General features: G+C 39.8%; 1 protein-coding gene across 1 annotated transcript in view; it reads right to left on the reverse strand.

Moving 5' to 3' along the window:
* The window catches only part of SLC5A8 (solute carrier family 5 member 8), a 70,700-nt gene extending 55,195 nt beyond the window's left edge, over positions 1-15,505 (reverse strand). The window contains exons 1-5 of the mRNA XM_036123352.2: positions 14,765-15,505; positions 9,094-9,159; positions 7,516-7,567; positions 1,775-1,842; positions 606-760 (exon numbers count right to left, since the gene is read on the reverse strand). Coding sequence (XP_035979245.1) covers positions 606-760; positions 1,775-1,842; positions 7,516-7,567; positions 9,094-9,159; positions 14,765-15,115 — 692 coding nt within the window. The 5' untranslated portion in view covers positions 15,116-15,505. The remainder of the gene's footprint in view (positions 1-605; positions 761-1,774; positions 1,843-7,515; positions 7,568-9,093; positions 9,160-14,764) is intronic.
* Between the last annotated feature and the right edge of the window lie 3,641 nt (positions 15,506-19,146).

The following is a 19,146-nucleotide window of genomic DNA, read 5'->3' on the forward strand; positions in this document are numbered from 1 at the left end:
TGATAAAATATCTAGTTTCTCCACTGGTCTTTCTCTAGGAAACCTAAATAGCTGTTTAAGAAATGCTATATCATACAATATACTGACACTTTAGGCATTAGTCATAACTTTCTAGTCAATCTTCTAGAAATAATAGAATATTATAAAATATTTATATATAATACCAATAGAAAAATTCTCTAGGCTACTTGAAACAAAGAACTGTCAAAATGACAGCATGGCCCTTTAGTGTTTTTCTCTTAAGAGGTTTCCTTTTCTTATTTCTCCACTATCTCTTCCCTAATTACCCTACCCCACCCTTTGACCAATTCCAGATTTTAATATCTGAAAGAAAAACACTCTTTTGCTATCAATCCTTTCTCAGGAGGAAGTTACATTCCATGTACCTAAGTAACCATCTGACTGCTTTAACCCCTTAAAGACCTGGTGGAAACCCCTCACACATTAACTTACCAGCTTCAATTTTTTGTACCACATTCTTAGCCATCTATTTGTTTTCTAATGTAAATCTACTACTTCAATAATGAGATTATTTTTACAGAAAAAACAACAACAACAACAACAAAAGGAGTGATCTATTGACCAGGAGATAAATAGCAACTTACTTCCAGAAGTTTAATCTTCCACCATTATAGCAATCATTTAGAATAGTGCTGATCCCACCTTGAATCACTGTAGCCTGTATAATTACAGATGTAAATCCAGCCACCATGATCCCAACTTGAAAAACATCTGTCCAGATAACAGCTTTAAGACCACCCTTTGAGGAAAAAGTATATTAGGATTAATGCTCTTATCAGACATTATTAATCATCTACATGGTTATATACTATGCTGGACAAAAGTAATGAAAACATAGATCTTGGCTAAGGAATAGACTCAAGGTGGTAGATAGTAAGGTTGGGAGAACCTTCAGGAAAAGGTGTGATTTAAGCCAAGCCTCCAGACAGAAGCAGAGGCAAAGATGGAAGGTCATCCCAGAAGAGAAAACAGCATGGGCAAAAGCATAAAGAAGTCAAAGTCCATGACATGTTGAGTGTGGCCAGATATACCTTTTGGAGCAAAATGAAATGGTAGAGGGAGATTGCTGGGAAGAAAATTCAGAGTAAAATTGCAAAAGGCAAAATAATCATAGATTTTATCCTATTGGCAGGGCTGCTATTCAATCAAGTATGCACATAGAAGGTCATACCAGTTGTTGAAATACTAAAATTGTTTTGTACTTGCCACTGCCAAAAACTTCCCAAGTGTCTCCCTCCAGGTCCTATGTCCTTGGCTGAACCATCCCCTCCCTGAGATCCCCATCTTCTAAAAAATCCACTGAAGTCTTAAGACCTAGTATGTCCCATATGCCATAAGAGTTGTACAACTGCTAGGGACTAGCATCCATAATAATATCATTGTCCATAGTATCTGGTTGTTACATATTTTGACTGTGATTCCTGCTTATAGGCAATGGGAAATTAGGCTTCTAAGCTGAGGAATAATATGAATGCAAATATAATAATTTAGCAATAGTAAGGATTAATTAGGAGACAACACTGAGGACCACTGCAATGGTTCATGTAAAGGAAAAAAGTTTCAGTTATGATCAATGTTCTATAAAGAATCAAATTTTTCCCTAGATGGACTATTTCTTATAAAAAGTTACACTGTGGGAGGTAGGAGTAGGGGAGGACATATGAAAAACCTAGTTTGCAGAACACAACTATTGGAATTTTCAACTTTGGAAAACAGTTGGTAGAGTAAAGAAGAGATAATGCTCTTGACATACCAGTGTGCAGTAGAATGTACAGACCACCCCTGTTGCCACTACTGCGCCCCATAGATCAAATCCTGTGACTGTAAAAAGAAAAAAAGAAAAGAAAATGTCTGCATAACTGCGAAACATGTATAATAAAAATATTTCTCAAAAAATCATCAGTAGGAAGCTATATCATTTATGGGGCACTATCTTTCTACATACCTCTCTACTCTTGCCTAGAACTAGGTCCAAATCTCATAAAATGCCCCCAAACAAATTTACTCAATAAGTTAAATGGAACTGGTTTCTACCCTCAGAGAGCATACCTAGATCCAACATTGCCTAAATTAAATACATGAAAAAGCATTTATATTGTAATGAAGCTAAGAAACAACTTGATACTATGAGGTAGTTATCCAGACTGAATGGGGTCATAGAGTATGTGTCATCATGGTTCAAATAAACACACTATTCTACCAGTGCTTGAAAGACAAGTTATGCATGTAACTAAGATGAGACCAAGAAAGAGAAAAGTTGTATAATTTGCTACCATTTATCTAAGAAGCAGAGGGGCATATTATATTCTTTTTAAATGGAAGGATAACAACTCTACCCACATATGTGATAATCTATATAAAATGGACCAATTCCTTGAAAGACAAAATAGGCCAAGACACTCATGCAAAAAGAAATAGATTATCTAAATAGGCCTATATCTATTAAAGAAATTATAGATAATTAAAAACCTTCCAAAACAGAAAGCTCTAGGCCCAGATGGGTTGACTGGTAATTTCTACCAATTTAAGGAAAAATTATACCAATTCTCTGCAATCTCTTTCAGAGAATAGAAGCAGAGGGAATACTGCCCAACTCATTCTATGAAGCCAGGATTGCTCTAATACCAAAACCAGATAAAGACATTACAAGAAAACTACAAACAAATATTTCTCATGAACACAACTGCAAAAATCCTCAACAAATTGAAGATTAGCAAATTGAATCCAAAAGAGTATAAAATGAATTATACACCATGACCAAGAGGGATTTATCCCAGGTATGCAAGGCTGGTTCAAAATTTAAAAATCAATTAATGGAATCTATCATATTAACACACCAAAAAAGAAATATCACATGATCATATCAAAAGATGCAGAAAAAGCATTTGACAAAAGGCAACATCCATTCATCATAAAAACTTTCAGTAAACTAGGAATAGAGGGGAACTTTCTCAACTTGATAGACTGTCTACAAAAATCCTACAGCTAACATCCTACTTAAGACTGAGAGACTCAAAGCTTTCCCACTGAGATCAGGTCCAAGATAAGGATGTTCCCTCTCACTGCTCCTTCTTAACATTGTACTGGAAGTCTTTGTTAATGCAATAAGGCAAGAAAGGAAATAAAAGGTATACAGATTGGGAAAGAAGAAATAAAATTCTCTTTTGTTGATAGATGACATGATCATTGATGTAAAAAAAAAAAAACTGGAACTAGTAAGTGATTAGAGCAAGGTTGTAGGATACAAGGTTAGTGTACAAAAGTCAATTGTTTTCCTATAAAATAAATTAGCCCCAAATGTGAGTGACATAATTGGTAACTTTAAGATGTACCTTGATTCAAAGCCAGGGCAGAAGCACAACTGGAGTAACTTGGACATGCATACATTGTGGAGTGGGCATGTAAAATGGTACAACCATTTAGAAAAATTATTTTCCAGTCTCTCTTAAATTTTGTACCTGCATCTGCCCTGTACTGGGCTATAATAGGTGTTATGTTTAAGTACACTGCTTCCAGGTATTCACCCAATAGAGATAAAAATATGTGTCAAAAGCAAATCCTCAGATACATGCTATCAGGATCTACAGGATGATTAAACTTGGTCTTGGTATTGACGAAGATGACACTACTGCTCATGATAACAATGTTGTCATAGCCGAAGAGATGCTGTTCCTCAAAGGGGATGACAACACATCGTGCATGGAAGAAGTAGACTAAGTGCTATCCCAAGAATTATTTGTACATGTATTCAATACTTTATCTTTATTCCCTCTGGTAATATATTTTCAAGAATGTTTTTCTTTATTTTTGTTAACATTTTAAAAATCTATATGATGTGTCAAGAACTATTTGAGGAGAAGATAAGATTTATTTCTGAGTGTGATGCTGTGGTATTTAGGAACTAAAGCCCAGCTAGTTTTTTGTTCCTAGTTTCACATTGGCTTATTTTAACGGAAGGAGATAACATTTGTTGTAAGATGTATGTAACCTAATGTTAACTGTGTGGTCTAAAGTGTTTAGCAATCAAACAGATTTCTTAGTAAGACCAAATTTTTTTGTCAGTGAAGTGTTCTGAGCTATACCTTGATGTTTAGAAGAAAAGTATTGGTTAAAACAATTTTCACCTTCTAGGATCTACTTTTTAAATCTTCTATCCCCTGTAGTTATCAACTGCATGTACCAGGCATCTAGAAACTAGTATGTTAAACTGAACCAACTTGATGGGAATAACTATCTATAGGGCTTGTTTTCCAAAGAAGAGCATTGTTTAGAGTAGCAAAATTGTAAGCCTATTTAGGTGTGTTGTAAAGCTGTTCAAAAAGTAACTCAGCAAGTTTTGTGAGTGGAAATGTAGTGTTCAAGTCACATTCTGCTTTAAAAGGTTGTAAGAAATGCAAATGAATTAAAAAAAAAAAGCAAAGCAAGACAAAACAAAACCTGTACAAGAATGATCTTAGTAGTCTTAATTCATAATTGCCTAAAACTGGAAACAACCCAATGTTGTTGATGGATAAACAGATGTAGAGATACAGATGATGAAATATTAGCAATAAACAGGAATGAACTACTGAAACATGTAACAACATGAATGAATCTCAGAAACATTTTGTTGAGCAAAACAAACCAGTTACAAAAAAGGCACCATTTGATTCCATTTATATAAAATCTAACAACAGGGAAAACTAATCTATGGTGATAAAAATCGAAGTGGCAGCTTGGGTTGGCAGGGGGGTTTATTACAAAGAAGCATAAGAAAATCTCCTAGGATTAGATGGTGAAAATAGCCTGGGGGCGCCTAGGTGGCTCAGTCGGTTAAGCGGCTGCCTTCGGCTCAGGTCATGATCCCAGGGTCCTGGGATCGAGCCCCCACGTCGGGCTCCCTGCTCAGTGGGGAGTCTGCTTCTCCCTCTCCCTCTGCCTGCCTCTCTGCCTGCTTGTGCTTTCTCTCTATCTCTCTGTCAAATAAATAAATAAATAAAATCTTAAAAAAAAAAAAAGAAAACAGTCTGTATCTTGAGTTGTGTGGCGGTCACACAACTATGTACAATTGTTAAAATTCATCCAACTGTACACTTAATTTCTGTACATTTTATTATGTATAAGCTGTATTTCAACAAAAAAGGGTTTTTAATTTTAAAAAGCAAAAGGGGTGCCTGGATGGCTCAGTTAGTTAAGTATCTGACTCTTTATCTCAGCTCAGGTCTTGATCTCAGGGTTGTGAGTTTAAGCCCTGCACTGGGCTCTATTCTAGGTGTAGAGCAAAAAAAAAAAAAAAAAAGTTTTAAAAGCAAGAAAGAGAAATTTAAGAGACAAATCAACTAATTGCAATTACATAAACTTATTTGAATCCTAATTCTAACAAACACTGAAAAAAATCAAGGAAATCTGAACATTGACTTCATATTGATATTTTTAAAAATAATGTTAATATTTTAGATATGATATAGTATAATTGTGTTTACAAAACACATCCTGGTACAACTTTCCAGTTATAAAATACATAAGTCATGGAGACGTAATGTACAGCATGGTGACTATAATTAATAATCCTGTATTGCATGTTTATTGAAAGTTGCCAAGAGAGTAAATATTTCATCACAAGAAAAAGAACTTTTGTAACTATGTATGGAGACAGATGTTAACTAGACATAGTGGTGGTCATTTTGCAATATATGCAAATCTTGAATCATTATAATAGAATACAATGTTATATGTCAATTATACCTCAGTGAAAAAATTAGCTTATTTTTAAAAGACATTGAATTCAGATGAAATGATGAAATACTTCAGATTTACAGCAAAATAATCTAGTGAGGGAAACAATGAATTGAACCAAGAGTTGATAATCTTTAGCGTAGAGTTAAGGGTACATTAGAGTTCAATATACTGTTCTCTTTTTTTACTGGCATGTGTTTGAAGTTTTCTATATATTTATTTTTTTAATTTTATTTTTTAAATTTTTTTTAAGATTTTTTATTTATTTATTTATTTGACAGAGAGAGAGACAGCGAGAGAGGGAACACAAGCAGGGGAAGTGGGAGAGGGAGAAGCAGGCTTCCCGCTGAGCAGGGAGCCCGACGTGGGGCTCGATCCCAGGTTCCTGGGATCATGACCTGAGCCGAAGGCAGACGCTTAACGACTGAGCCACCCAGGTGCCCCTCTATATATTTTTTTAAAAAGGTAAAAGGAAAACGATTGGACCTAGAGAACGTTAAGATCCATTTCAGTTAAACAAGTTTCTGTGGAGCATCTGTTGCACACCAAGTACTATATTTATCCTTGGTCACAGTAAAATATGCAGTTGATATTCAAGTGGTCAAAATGCAGCAGCCTCTTGGGTTCTAATTTCTAGGGAGTAGTCCAATAAACTGATGAGAGCAGAGTCCTTGAGTTCTTCATAGATAGAAGGCAGTACTCTCTTACTGCCAGAACTGTACTTTAAAACCCTAAAGCCACAATTTTAATTACACTTACATTATACTTACAGCCAATAGGTAACTTATAAAGTTTATAGCTCAGCTCTTTATACACGAAATGACCCATTCATGATGTTGGTAATATTGACATGGAACATGCCTGACATTCAGAATTCAAAAGCATGTTATATAATGGAATTCTTTGTAACGATACTATTGTACTTTATAAACTTAGGTAATAATTACTATCTATTTACCATGAAAGCAGGAAATTAGAGTGTGGGTTTAGCAGGGCTTTTCAATTTTATATGAACTCCAGGAACTACATCACATTTATCCCATCAGAGTTCACTTGTACATTTCATAAGGAAGCTTTAGAGATAAACTCACATCTAATTGATAAGAATTCAAAGGATATGGGGTTTTCCCAAAGCCTTTTGAGGATATGACTAAAATGCACTTTTGCTGAAGTAAACTATTCCAGTTTCATGGCTTTTATCTGCTCAAAACCAAAGAGTATAGGAATATGTCAATCACACCATCTTCATATATTTGTTTAAAAGGACACCATAGCCATCTTTCATCTTGTCGCTAGGAGCAAGATGATATTTCAAATTACACAGATCTCCTTCTCTTGCATTTTGGACCACATTAGAAATGGAAATAAGAAAAGCTCTCTCCCTGCCATATTTTACAATGGAACTGAGCTGAGTAACACAGAAGCCTCTTGACTATGGGCTCCAGATTACAGCCACCAAGGAAGAAAGTGCAGCCATTCATGTTCGAGGTGATAGACCAAAGGGGCTGTTCATTCTGAACTAATGGAGCATGGCAGGTTGGCACTTCAGAGATTCACTCCTCAGGGAGGTCTGCCCTTCTATTAATCATAGATCTTTTGGCGCTATCGATCCAGGAATGCAAAGAAGCTGCTAAACACTAAGCCCATCTTGTTCCCCTCAAGTTGATGCAGGTTCCTGGAAACATCCCTTCGTTTCCCCATCTCCCCAAAGAGGGAATAAGGTCTATTAAAAGTGATCCCCAAAATGTGAGTGACATAATTAGTAACTCTAGAATGTACCTTGATTCAAAGCCAGGGCAGGGGCATAAATAACAATTCCAGTATACAGAATCTATGGGAAAAAAGAAACCAAATAAACTGTATGAATTATAAAATAAATTATCGATTTTTTCTATAAACTCAACAATGAATTAAAACAGTAGTTTCAATATACTTAATGAAATATGTTTGTAACTTGAAAATGTTATTTAAGTAAAGTTGATTCTCCTTTTCTGTTTGTGGTGTGGTCATAGGTTACAAAAATCTTTTATGACCAATTTTGTTAAAATTATGGACTTTTCACACAGTGCTTAATGCAGATAGTCACTGATCTATCACCTCAAACTTGAAATCAATTCTCCTCAATCTAAACAATTAGAACGAAAGAAAGAATATAAATTTAAAAGGAGATGGTCCCTCATTCATATACTTTCAAACTATTATTAATCACTGCATAATTAATTGGGAAAACTGAAAATTTTAGAAACTGGTTTTAAAACGTTTGCATGCTCATTTATTAAACAAAAGTATAAATTTGCACTAAAAAAATCCTGAAAGCCAACAAAAACTGTATTCCATCTTTTGTATATGTTATTTTTCACTCATACACCTAACAAATACTTATTAATCCAGGGTACAACAGTATGAAAAATATGGTCTTTTTTCTCAGAACATTTTTACTGCATTTGATCTTTCAAATATATCATATATATTCTATGTGATTTGTTCTATAAAAATGTATTATGATTCTATGATTTTATGTTTATTCTATAAAAACATATTATGAAAAAAGCCATATTATATAGTATTTGAATGTCTGATTATATTACATGGGTAGATCAATGGAAGTAAGTCCTGCAAGTGGGAGATGCTTTCCTCTTTTTTGCAAGAATGAACCAGCCTTCCACAGTCATTATCCTGACCAAGTTGAAGATTTGAAAACATGGCCATGTACCATCTTCCTAACACTTGTTCCCCACTTTCCATTTCTGTAAGCATTTCTAAAAATGATCCAAAGAGGGTCTGAACAGTTGATAAATGCAAGCTACGAGGTTCAGTTCTTTGGCAGGATCTTTACCAAACCCCAAAGGGCTCCTTCCTTTTACATTGGAAGTGTTAATGACCAATTTAAGTTATGCAATTTACAGAGACATAAAATGGAGTCAAGTTAAATAATTTACAAAGGTACTCTGCTACGCTTTTGCAAATGCTTAGGTAGCTTGCCATTGGAGAAGAGAATTACAAATAGGGATGAGAAAGAATCGCTTCTCGGCCTTTTGGCTAAGATCAAGTGTAGTACAAATAGGGATGAGAATGAAAACTCCTTCCTGGACCTCCATTATCAAACCCATCCCTAAAGCACTCAGCTGCCAAGAGGAAGATCGATGTAAATGAAGTGACAACCATCATGACAAGCCTCCAGCAACCTGAATGAAGAACGGAAAATAATGACAAGGGTTTTCCCTTTTTGGTTTCCTCCTATTTTCAACACCTCTTTTTTATCTTTCATGCATTTACCAAATAAGCTTAGCCCAGATGCCTTGGCTGAAAACATTTTAGACAACAAAAGGTAAAGGAAATTAATGGAGAGTGACTTACTGTTTGAACAATGAAGAGGACTGTTCCACAGAGACGGACACCTTTGTTAAATCGGAGTTCTAAATACTGTTTCCAAAAAAGGAAGAAATGGTTACTATGTGAAAACTTTATACACGTTTCAAAAATCAGCTGCTTAACAAGTAAAGGGGTTAGAAATTTAAAGCAACTTCAGTCATCAAAAAGAATGAAATCTTGCCGTTTGCAATGACATGGATGTAACTAGAGGGTATTTGCTAAGCGAAATAGGTCAGTCAGAGAAAAACAAATACCATATAATTTCACTCATGTGGAATTTAAGAAACAAAACAGATGAACATAGGCGAAGGGAAGAAAAAATAAAATAAGATAAAAACAGAAAGGGAGGCAAACCATAAGAGACTCTTAACTACAGGAAACAAACTGAGGGTTGCTGGAGGAGAGGTGGGTGGGGGGATGGGGTAACTGGGTGATGGGCATTAAGGAGGGCACTTGAAGTAATGAGAAGTTATATGCAGCTGGTGAATCACTAAATTCTACCTCTGAAATTAATAATACACTCACTATATGTTAACTAAATTGATTTAAATTTAAAAAAGAAATTTAAAGCAATTTCATAAATGTTTGTATTCTGTATTCCCACGTTGCTACTATTTTTCTTTACATAAAGCAAAATTACTCTTGCTTTAAAGTACAGTTCATTGGGTTTTAACACATACAGGACAGTTCCAAAACCCTCAGAGAACTCTGTTACGTTGTTCCTTTGTGGTCAAACTCTCCCCCAACCCCTAAACCTTGGCAATCATTGATCTGTTCTCCATCCCTAGTTTTGGCTTTTCCAGAATATCATCTAAATGGATTATATTCTGCAATTTTAAAATGAGCAAAGTGCTGTTCTCCCCTTTCTCTTGGCATCTACTTCAGACATTTCCCTGATTCACTTGGGAATCAGCCCTTTCCCACTGAAGGCAATTGTGATAGAATTGTCTATCAAGGTGCCCTGCCTCTTTTGACTAGGGGGTGGTCACCTGACCCAGCTCAGCCAATCAGCTCCTCTCTCCAATGGGTATCTGGATCTTGGAGGTATAATATAAAGACAGAAAATGATTGGAGCAGAAGCAGACTGATCTGACAGTGGCCTGAAGAGGCTTCCCTGGCTTCTGTCCTTTTCACAGCCTATTTGTTCAGCTCTTCACTCTGTTCTATGGGTTACCCCTATATCCTCCCAAATAAATGATTTTTTATGTAAATCGGCCTAAGTCAGTTTCTGTTCAGATCCAAAACCCTGCCAATTTTTCCTACTCTCCTTGGCATCTGCTGTATCTTAAAATATAGTCGACCCATCTCCTATATTATATGTCATAATATAGAGTTAGAATCATAGAATTTTAGAGCTGGAAGGAAGCTGGGGTCTCAAACATTCTTTAACTTGAATATTATTACTCACGTAGGGAGAATTTTAAAGCTGAAAACAGTCTTTATACCAGAAAAAAAAAAAGAGGAAAAACTGACATTAAGTAATAATCTGGGGAAACAACACTAGATATTTTTGCTCCAAAATCACAGGTAACAGTTATAGAGTACTCGCTGTGTACACTGTCCTCCCAACAACTCCCTGAGGCCAGTACTACCTGTTACGGGGGAGGGCACCGGGGCTCAGGGAGAACACCAAAGCTGCAACCTAATAGCTCTCAGAGCCACAATGCAAGTCTAGGACCATTTAATGCCCAAATCTGGGCAGGGAACAACTACATTATTCCACATAAATAAGTAAGCTAACTGACCATGGCTTTGAGTGAGTAGGTGGCACTGATATATAGTAACACCTTCTGAAACAACTGAAACGTAAAAAATATGCAGCACAGTATAGTTTTGGGGAGGAGTTCCAGCCCTCAACCCAGTCCTACTTGTAACTGCACAAGCTTGGGGCAGTCACTGAAGATCTTAGGCTCCTCCTCTTAAAAATGAGGATCACAGTATTAATTCTTTCCCCTCTTACTTTGCAGGGGTTTGGAGACTACTGAATGATATAAATGGATGGGGAAATATTATAAACTGTTATTCAAAACTAAGACATTAAGAAGGTGGTATTCAAATCCACAGATAAATGTAATTCACAATTATAAGCATACATATATAGGGTGCCTGGGTAGCTCAGCTGGTTAAGCGACTGCCTTCGGCTCAGGTCATGATCCCGGGGTCCTGGGATCGAGTCCCACATAGGGCTTCCCTTGCTCTGTGGGGAGCCTGCTTCTCCCTCTCCCTCTCCCTGCCCCTCTCCCTGCTTGTGCTCTCTCTCTGTCAAATAAATAAATAAAATCTTTAAAAAAAAATAAGCATACATATATATTCATAAATATATATGAATAATATATATACAAATAAATATAATCCACAAATATATATATAAACATATATATTTATATACACACATATACACACACACACACACACACACACACATATTCTGGACAACTCAGTTCCAATACACAGATTACATAGATCCAGAAAGATCCCGAAAAAGTGGGGAATGAAACTGGATTCCTGCATTATACTTATCTGTGGGTCTGGAAGTGGCTAAACACCTATCAGGCCTATACTTTGAAGGCAGGGATAAATAGATAATAAAAATGCTTCTGAACAGTCAATTCTAGCTTAAGAAATGTAAGTAGGAAGAGATTTCATATTTGAGCAAGAATGCCAGGGTATCACTCAATGCTGGACTTCTTATTCTGTGTAGATGTTTCCACCGCTCAGCATAAAACAAAAACTGCTCACAAGAAAGTGTTTGCTATGGCCAATCGTCAGGGACAAAGCATGTTATCTAACTTCCCTGACCCCCCACTGCTGGGCATCCACCAGTCATGGACATCCCCAGCATGCCCACAACTCTAGGTGTTCTGTTCTACTTCTCTTGTTCTCTCTGCACTCTTCTAAGCCCCGCCTGAGGATATAACAGACTTACCAGAGCCTTCAGAAGCAGCCAGTAGGCACCACCGCCTAGCCTCCAGGCATGTGTCTACTTTGCCTCATACTCTCTTATGTAGCTTAACTTTGTCTGCAACATGGGGTTCTCATAGTACCTCCCTTATAAGGATTGTTTTGAGTATCGAGACAGATAACGTGTGTATGTAAAACATGCAGCCCAGCACCACACATGTATTAAGCATTCGGTAAAAGTTAACTTTTTGCCATTTTTAGCTGGAACCTGCTAACAGCCTCCACCGCAGGAAATCTGTTTCTGGTTGAGTTAATGTTGCTGCCCCCAAGGAGGAATGGGTCAGTGCTTATTAAGAGGAGCATTCCTCTCTGGGGACTGAAGTCTTCTTGCCAGGTTCTCGAAACCCTTTCTGAGTTCTGGAATTGGTTAACTACAGATCAGAGCTCACAGACTCAAACTGCCTAAGGGCTCATCAGGGAACATACACCAGTGGATCAGCCAGGTGCTCACATATTAAAATGTTGGAATATTCCTCATATCCGCTAAGAAATATGTCCTCTCACATCTCTCTCAAAACCAAGTACTCCCTTCACCCCTGTCCATTTTCTCTTTTGCATTTTTGAGGAAGACAAAAATGCAGATAAAGATTTCTCTATCATAAGAAAGTAACCATGCACCTACAATGATGAGGCCTCAATATAGAAATTAACAGGGGGTGAGAGCAACGGCCTTATAACTGGAGTTCCTGCACCACAGGGAATGTGAGCCTGGTGTCACCAGTCTTATAAATTTTTGTTGTTGGGGGCGCCTGGGTGGCTCAGTCGTTAAGCATCTGCCTTTGGCTCAGGTCATGATCCCAGGGTCCTGGGATCGAGCCCCACATCGGGCTCCCTGCTCAGCGGGAAGCCTGCTTCTCCCTCTCCCCACTCCCCCTGCTTGTGTTCCTGCTGTCGCTATCTCTCTCTGTCAAATAAATAAATTAAAAAAAAATTGTTGTTGTTGTTTCTTTTTAAGATTTTATTTATTTTTTTGACAGATAGAGAGAGTGAGAGAGCACAAGCAGAGAGAGCAGCAGAGGGAGAGGGAGAAGCAGGCTCTCTGCTCATCAGGGAGCCTGACATGGAGCTCAATCCCAGGACCCTGGGATCATGTCCTGAGACGAAGGCAGACGCTTAACTGCTTAACCGACTGAGCCACCCAGGCACCCCCAGGCTTCTAAATTTTCAAAAGAAGCTAGAATCTGGAATTTTATTTGACTTCTCATTATCATAAATGCTAAATTAATTTTCTTTCAAAACACCATAAGGGTCAAAAAAAAAAAAAAAAAGAAAACAGAGTTTGGTCTGGGATAGCCAGTTTGTTACCTTTCAGCAAAACAGAGAAATTCCATCCTGCTCACTTCTGGGATGATGACTGAACTCTCCCAAACACAATGGCCAGAGTGAGTGGAAGGCACTGTTGCCCCAGGGGTGCCTCGCCCTGGATGGCGTCACTATAGCCCAGGTGTTTGTCACCAACACTTGAGCCATTGAGGCCCTGTAGCCGGCACCAGTTGAACCAGCCTCACTAGGAAGCCACCTTTCCAGTGGCTCTGGAGTAGAGCACACAGTACCTAAACTCAAGGACTGAGGTGGTTGCTGAGAATGAGTGTCAGCACCCTCTGAATCATGCCCTGTGAGAGAGGAAACTTTGCCCGGTTTGTCCATGTTGCTCATGGGTTAGTACCTGGGGAAAGGAGACCAGTGAGGGCACTGAACAGGCCCCCCACTCCCCTGAGCTTTTATTCCCCCATCCCCACCCTGCACTCCCATTCAACAGCTCTTTAACCTAAACCAAACATTCCCCATCTTTGCAAAGCCCTTTCCTGCAGACAACTGAAGAAAATCTATAACCAGTGGAGCTACGCAACAGGAAAGATCATTTTCCTTAATCATCTTTCCACATACAGAGAAGGTAGGCCTGTTTAAGAACCTTGCAGCCAAATCTTCCTAGTGACCCCAAACCACCTCTGCCACTACCACCACAAATCCTTAGGGTCAGCGTCTATCCAGCACTCACCCTGCTCCAGACACTATTCTGAATGCTACACTTGAATCATCTCATTCAATCCTCCCAACAACTGGATGAGGTAGTTGATATCATTTTCATTTTGAGATGAAAAAACAGGCACAAAAGTTAACTGAATCACCCAAGGTTACCCAGCTAGTAAATGGTAGAATCTGGTCTCAAATGCAGGGACTGAGACTAGAGTTACAGCACCTCAACCATTTGGGAATCTGCCTCTCCAGGGAATGTGTGTGTGTGTGTGGAGGCACGGAGGGGAGAGTGCAAATTCTTCTCCAACTATCCTGGAAAAGTGAATGGTGCCTGGGGACGTGGGACAGGGGATTCCTTTCAAGGAGGAGGGGCTGAGACTCGAACAACTTGCCCTCCCCCAGATAAAAAGTATTAAAATCTTTCCCTTTGACTCCGAATCAAAGATATTAAAGGAGAAAGGGCCTTTGTGAGCACTAGTCCAAATCATTCCGTTTACTTTGGAAGCCTCTCTTTTTCACTGAGCTCGTGAGAGTAAGCCCCAAGATTCTGTCGCCTTCACCGGACACCTCTCCCCAAAAGGGGGGCGGGGCAGGGGAGGTGATGGACATGGACAGGGAGAGATTTCAACGTGGGGGTGAGTCTGCCCCCAGGAAAATCCCTCCAAGATCCTGAAAAGCTCTGTCCCTTCCACCCCCACCCCCCACCCCCGCCCTTTACCTCGTAGGTGCTGGTAATTCCCAGTTTGTAGAACACGGGGAGGAACACCTCCGCGCTGATGGTCACCACAAAGAAGTAGGTGATGGCAAAGATGCTGAATATGGCCCCAAAACGGTAGACCTCCGAGGGGGTGCCCAGGACGGTGACGGCCGACATGAAGCTGGCGGTGAGGGACAGGGCCACGGGCACGGCAGTCATTCTGCGGCCGCCCATCAAGAAGTCCTTGGAGGTCTGCTGGCCACCCCCCGCGAAGGCGTAGTAGATGCCGATGGCAGCTGAGATGAGCAGCATCCCCGCGAACACCACGTAGTCCCACACCACGAAGGTGCCGATGCCCCGCGTCGCGTCCATGGTCGCTCGGTCTCCTGGGCCCTGCGTACAAACTGTGGCCCCACGACGCTCTGCCGGAGCCCGAGCTTTACCTCTGCCGCTCCGCGCTCTGTTCTTATTCCCGGCGCCGCTGGCGCGGCGGGCGTGGCGCCCGCGGGGATTGGAGGCGTCCTCCAGTTATCCGTCCCCCCACCGGCCCCGAGCAGCCCCGAGCGGCTCCGCGAAGGTGGGAAGGCGGGAAGGCGCCGTCAGTAGCCTCTGCGCCCACCGCAGCCAGCTCAGCTCCTCTAACTGGGACTTCGGGGAGCACCTCCACCACGTTAACCCCCCTCACCTGGTGCCGGACTCGGGGTGGCCGGGATCGCGGAGCGCCGCGGACACCTGGGAGAACTGGAGCCTCCAGCTGCGTCCTGCCGCGAATCCACAAGGAGCTCTCCGCCTAAAGGTTACCAACTGGCACCTGCGGGGACGCACCATTTAAATAAGCAGGCGACCTATGGGGGAGTGTGGGTCGAAGGGTAATTGTCACGCCTGTACTTTCAGCTTTCCAGTTCAACAGTCCGGGTCCTTAGGAGAAGATACACCTAGAGTTTTTAGATTGCCTTATCTGATAAATTAATGGGCGATTCTGGTGACGGTGTGCAGTGAGTTCATTCCAGTCCTTAGGCAGGTAAGCAATTACAAAGGAGAGGAAGAAATCTGTGCTATTGGGGACAGCCTTTTCATTCAATAAACATTTCTGATCCCCAACAGTCTCTCCTAAACATGACAGTTTCTGTAGTATTAATAATACCTACTATTAAGGAGTCTTATCATGTGACATAGAACATGCTTGGCACCTTGCACATTAACTAGTGTGATTCTCCCAATTACCCTTGAAGTAGGAGTCATCTCTATTTTTCAAATGAGGGAACTGGCATAGGAAGATGAAAACACTTGCCCAAGGAAATGGTGGCAATTAAGATTTTTATTCCAGGTCTGATCTCAGAATTTGTTCTTCGAATCACATATTTTGTAGAGTTCAAATGTAGATAGATGTTAAATGTAGGCATAAATATGTACACTTAAATGAAGACACTTGAAAGCATATGGAAAACAAGATCATTTCCAGTCCCCAGGACATATTTTAAGTGGCTTGTCTTGAAATATTACTAACAATACATGAGTCAGCCTTGCAAAGCAATGTGACTCCCAGGTTTTTCCTGTAAAATAGACCCTCCAGTCAAAAGTACCCTGGCATAGGTCTATTTCAGGCCACCCTTGTTCATTGTCATACATCTTTATAATTTATGAGGTGATCCTTGGTAAACAATCCACAGAATGCATTTAGCCCAACCCAGTATGTGAAGGAAGAAAGCGATCTCAGATTTTATTTTTTGTGAGCTGGCATTATTTGTATAACATTTTCATAGGGAACTAAAGAAGGAAATAGAAGCTAAATACAAGCAATTCAATCCTTTAAACAAATATGTGGCTTGGAATTAAGTCCCAGCTGTGTAAAATTTACTATTTTTGCACTTATGACTCTCTTGGACAGAGACAGCATTTTCTCCTGTTCTCACTGCCTGGCACTCAAACTCACCAGGAAACAGCATCTCCTAATCCCACCTGCTTTACAAGCAGCTGTACTCTCTCACCTACCTTAGTCCTCTTAGCATGTTTATACTCATCTGTTGGCCTTCATGGTGGTACAGTATTGCAGTTGTTTTGATCAAGGCTCTTAATGCAGGAGTTATCTTATGGATTCCATGAGTCCAAAAGCAGCAAATGGAAAGCCATTCTACATGCCTGCTTCATTTTCCCCCTCTCTTTCTCCAGATGTGTTCTCTGCATTGCCACAGGTGCATGGTAAAAAAATGCCCTTAATTCAGTGGACCACAGAAACCCAGTAGCAACTTTAAATTCTAATTCTCAATCACTGGGTGCTCCCTTCGGCAGCACATATACTAAATTTCAATCACTGGGAGAAGAAATCCATTTGGTGCAGCTTTGGTCACATGTCCCCAGACCTCTAATCCAATCATCCCTGGCCAGAAGGGCAGGGTTCTCATTGTGGGCTGCACGGATTCACCCTGAGGGTAGGGAAGGGGGACTAGTTCTCCACCTAAGAGGATGGTAAGCTCTGCAAGGTGTCTCCTCAATTAAATGTCTGTCATTTTATTATCTCCTGTGGGTGGAAGATAAGCTCCTTGGGAAAAGGGACTGTGCTTGCCCATCTTTGTAAACCCCCAGAACCTAGCACTGTTTGTTGCCTAAAAAATATGCTAAACCTACTGCATTGATCCTACTTTACAATGCTTGTTGGCATCCAGAATCTCCCCCCAAATTTCTAAAAGTGAAATTTGGAAATCTGAGAGTAAAATCTTATTGGATCCTGAATCTAGATTTACTCATATACTTACCTATGGGCGGTTTCTTCTTGTTTTTGAAAGGAAAAGTAAAGGAAAGTGTACTACCAACATAATTCTCTGCTGTCTGCCTATTCTTTACCTTGAAATCACAATCACAGTTACTGGGGGACTCTAAGAATATCCTTCTGAATTGGCAAAGGAAGATAAGAGCACACGAGTCTTCCTCTACATGGTACTTTCTTAACATCCTTCCACCTAGGAACATTGAGTAAAGTTGGAAATTTCAGGTCAGTACAATTGCCATTTCGTCACATGGCTTGAGTTGGGAAAGATGTATATGAATCAGTACTTAGTATCTATACACTCACACTCATCTTCTTTTGTTTCTTTCTTATCTGGGTCTCACTCTAACCAACTCAGTGTAATCAATTCTGAGTTGTAGTACTAGGTACTTTTATTAAGTAATGGGATCAACCAACCCAATAAATTTAGTAGGAGAAGTTTTATCTGATGTTCTGGTATGCTTCCTGCTAAATAATAAGGGCTACGAAACTCATCATATTTCTCCTTCTCGCAAAACTGCCATAGCAGCTTAGTAAGGCCAACTTTTGTACTATCATAGCCCAGACCCTTAGCCTATACAGCCCGGACCCTTAGACTAGTACAGATATTTCCCTCCTTTTGCTACTTAGTTTTTGTTGTTTTCCCCAAGTTTCAACCTTTCCTGCATATTTATCTTCTATTACAAATAATTGCAAATCTTCTTTTGGATACAGAAAGTTATACACAAAGAAGGAAAACCATGTACTAGAATATATTCTTTGTGCATACACCAGTATCTCCTAAATCACCACTAATGTGGCATCAAAGGAGTAAAAAAAGGTGTCAGCACATAGGACAGAGAGAAGGCAAGATGAGATGATCGCCAATAAAAAGTCTGCCACAGTTTGGGAAGAATGAATGTAGACAGACAAGTGGAAAGTGACATAGGTTTCAGCTTTCCTCACTTGTGAAATACCTTAAGGAAAGGAAGCTGACAAAGCAATTTGTACACTAATACCCCTGAGAAAAGTCAGAAATCAGAGAGGCCATATACTTCTAAAGGTAGAGTATGAGGTAGAATGAAAAACCAGCAGACTCGTATAAGGAGTGCTTTGGGACTGGCAGTCAGGTAAGTGTCTCTCTTTTTTCCTGGTGGAAAACTACAGATACCTTCTGGAGAGGTTAAAGTAAAAAAAAAACTCTGGCTAAGGATACCTCTCACAGCTAAGCACTAGAGTGAGGCATTTTCCTAGAAGACAGGGATTAGAGAAAGTTTGTCTACTGAATGGCGAGACACCCTCCCTATCCTTTTCGGGCTAGGCTCCCAGCATGAGGACTTCCAAATTTGTATACTTTCTCAGGCAGGACTGGAGAGGATTTCTTTCTGAAGAAACCAAACAGCCCAAGAGAATGCTGGCATTTAGGGGTTCTATAAAAAAGCAGGGCCCCCACCTGACCATTCTAAAGTGAGACCCTTCCATTAATGAGCCCAGCCTCCACACACACTTTCCTGCTGGCTTCTATTGCCTCTCTCCTTAATATGAATGGATAGTCAGGGATCAGTATCCATTAGAGAAAAACCTTTTGCATGAAAGACAGAGACAAAAACAAACTAGAAAAGAAACATTACAGGGTGCCTGGGTGGCTCAGTCAGGTTAA

Source organism: Halichoerus grypus, chromosome 6, assembly GCF_964656455.1.
Source record: "Halichoerus grypus chromosome 6, mHalGry1.hap1.1, whole genome shotgun sequence".
NCBI classification, from domain to species: Eukaryota; Metazoa; Chordata; class Mammalia; order Carnivora; family Phocidae; genus Halichoerus; species Halichoerus grypus.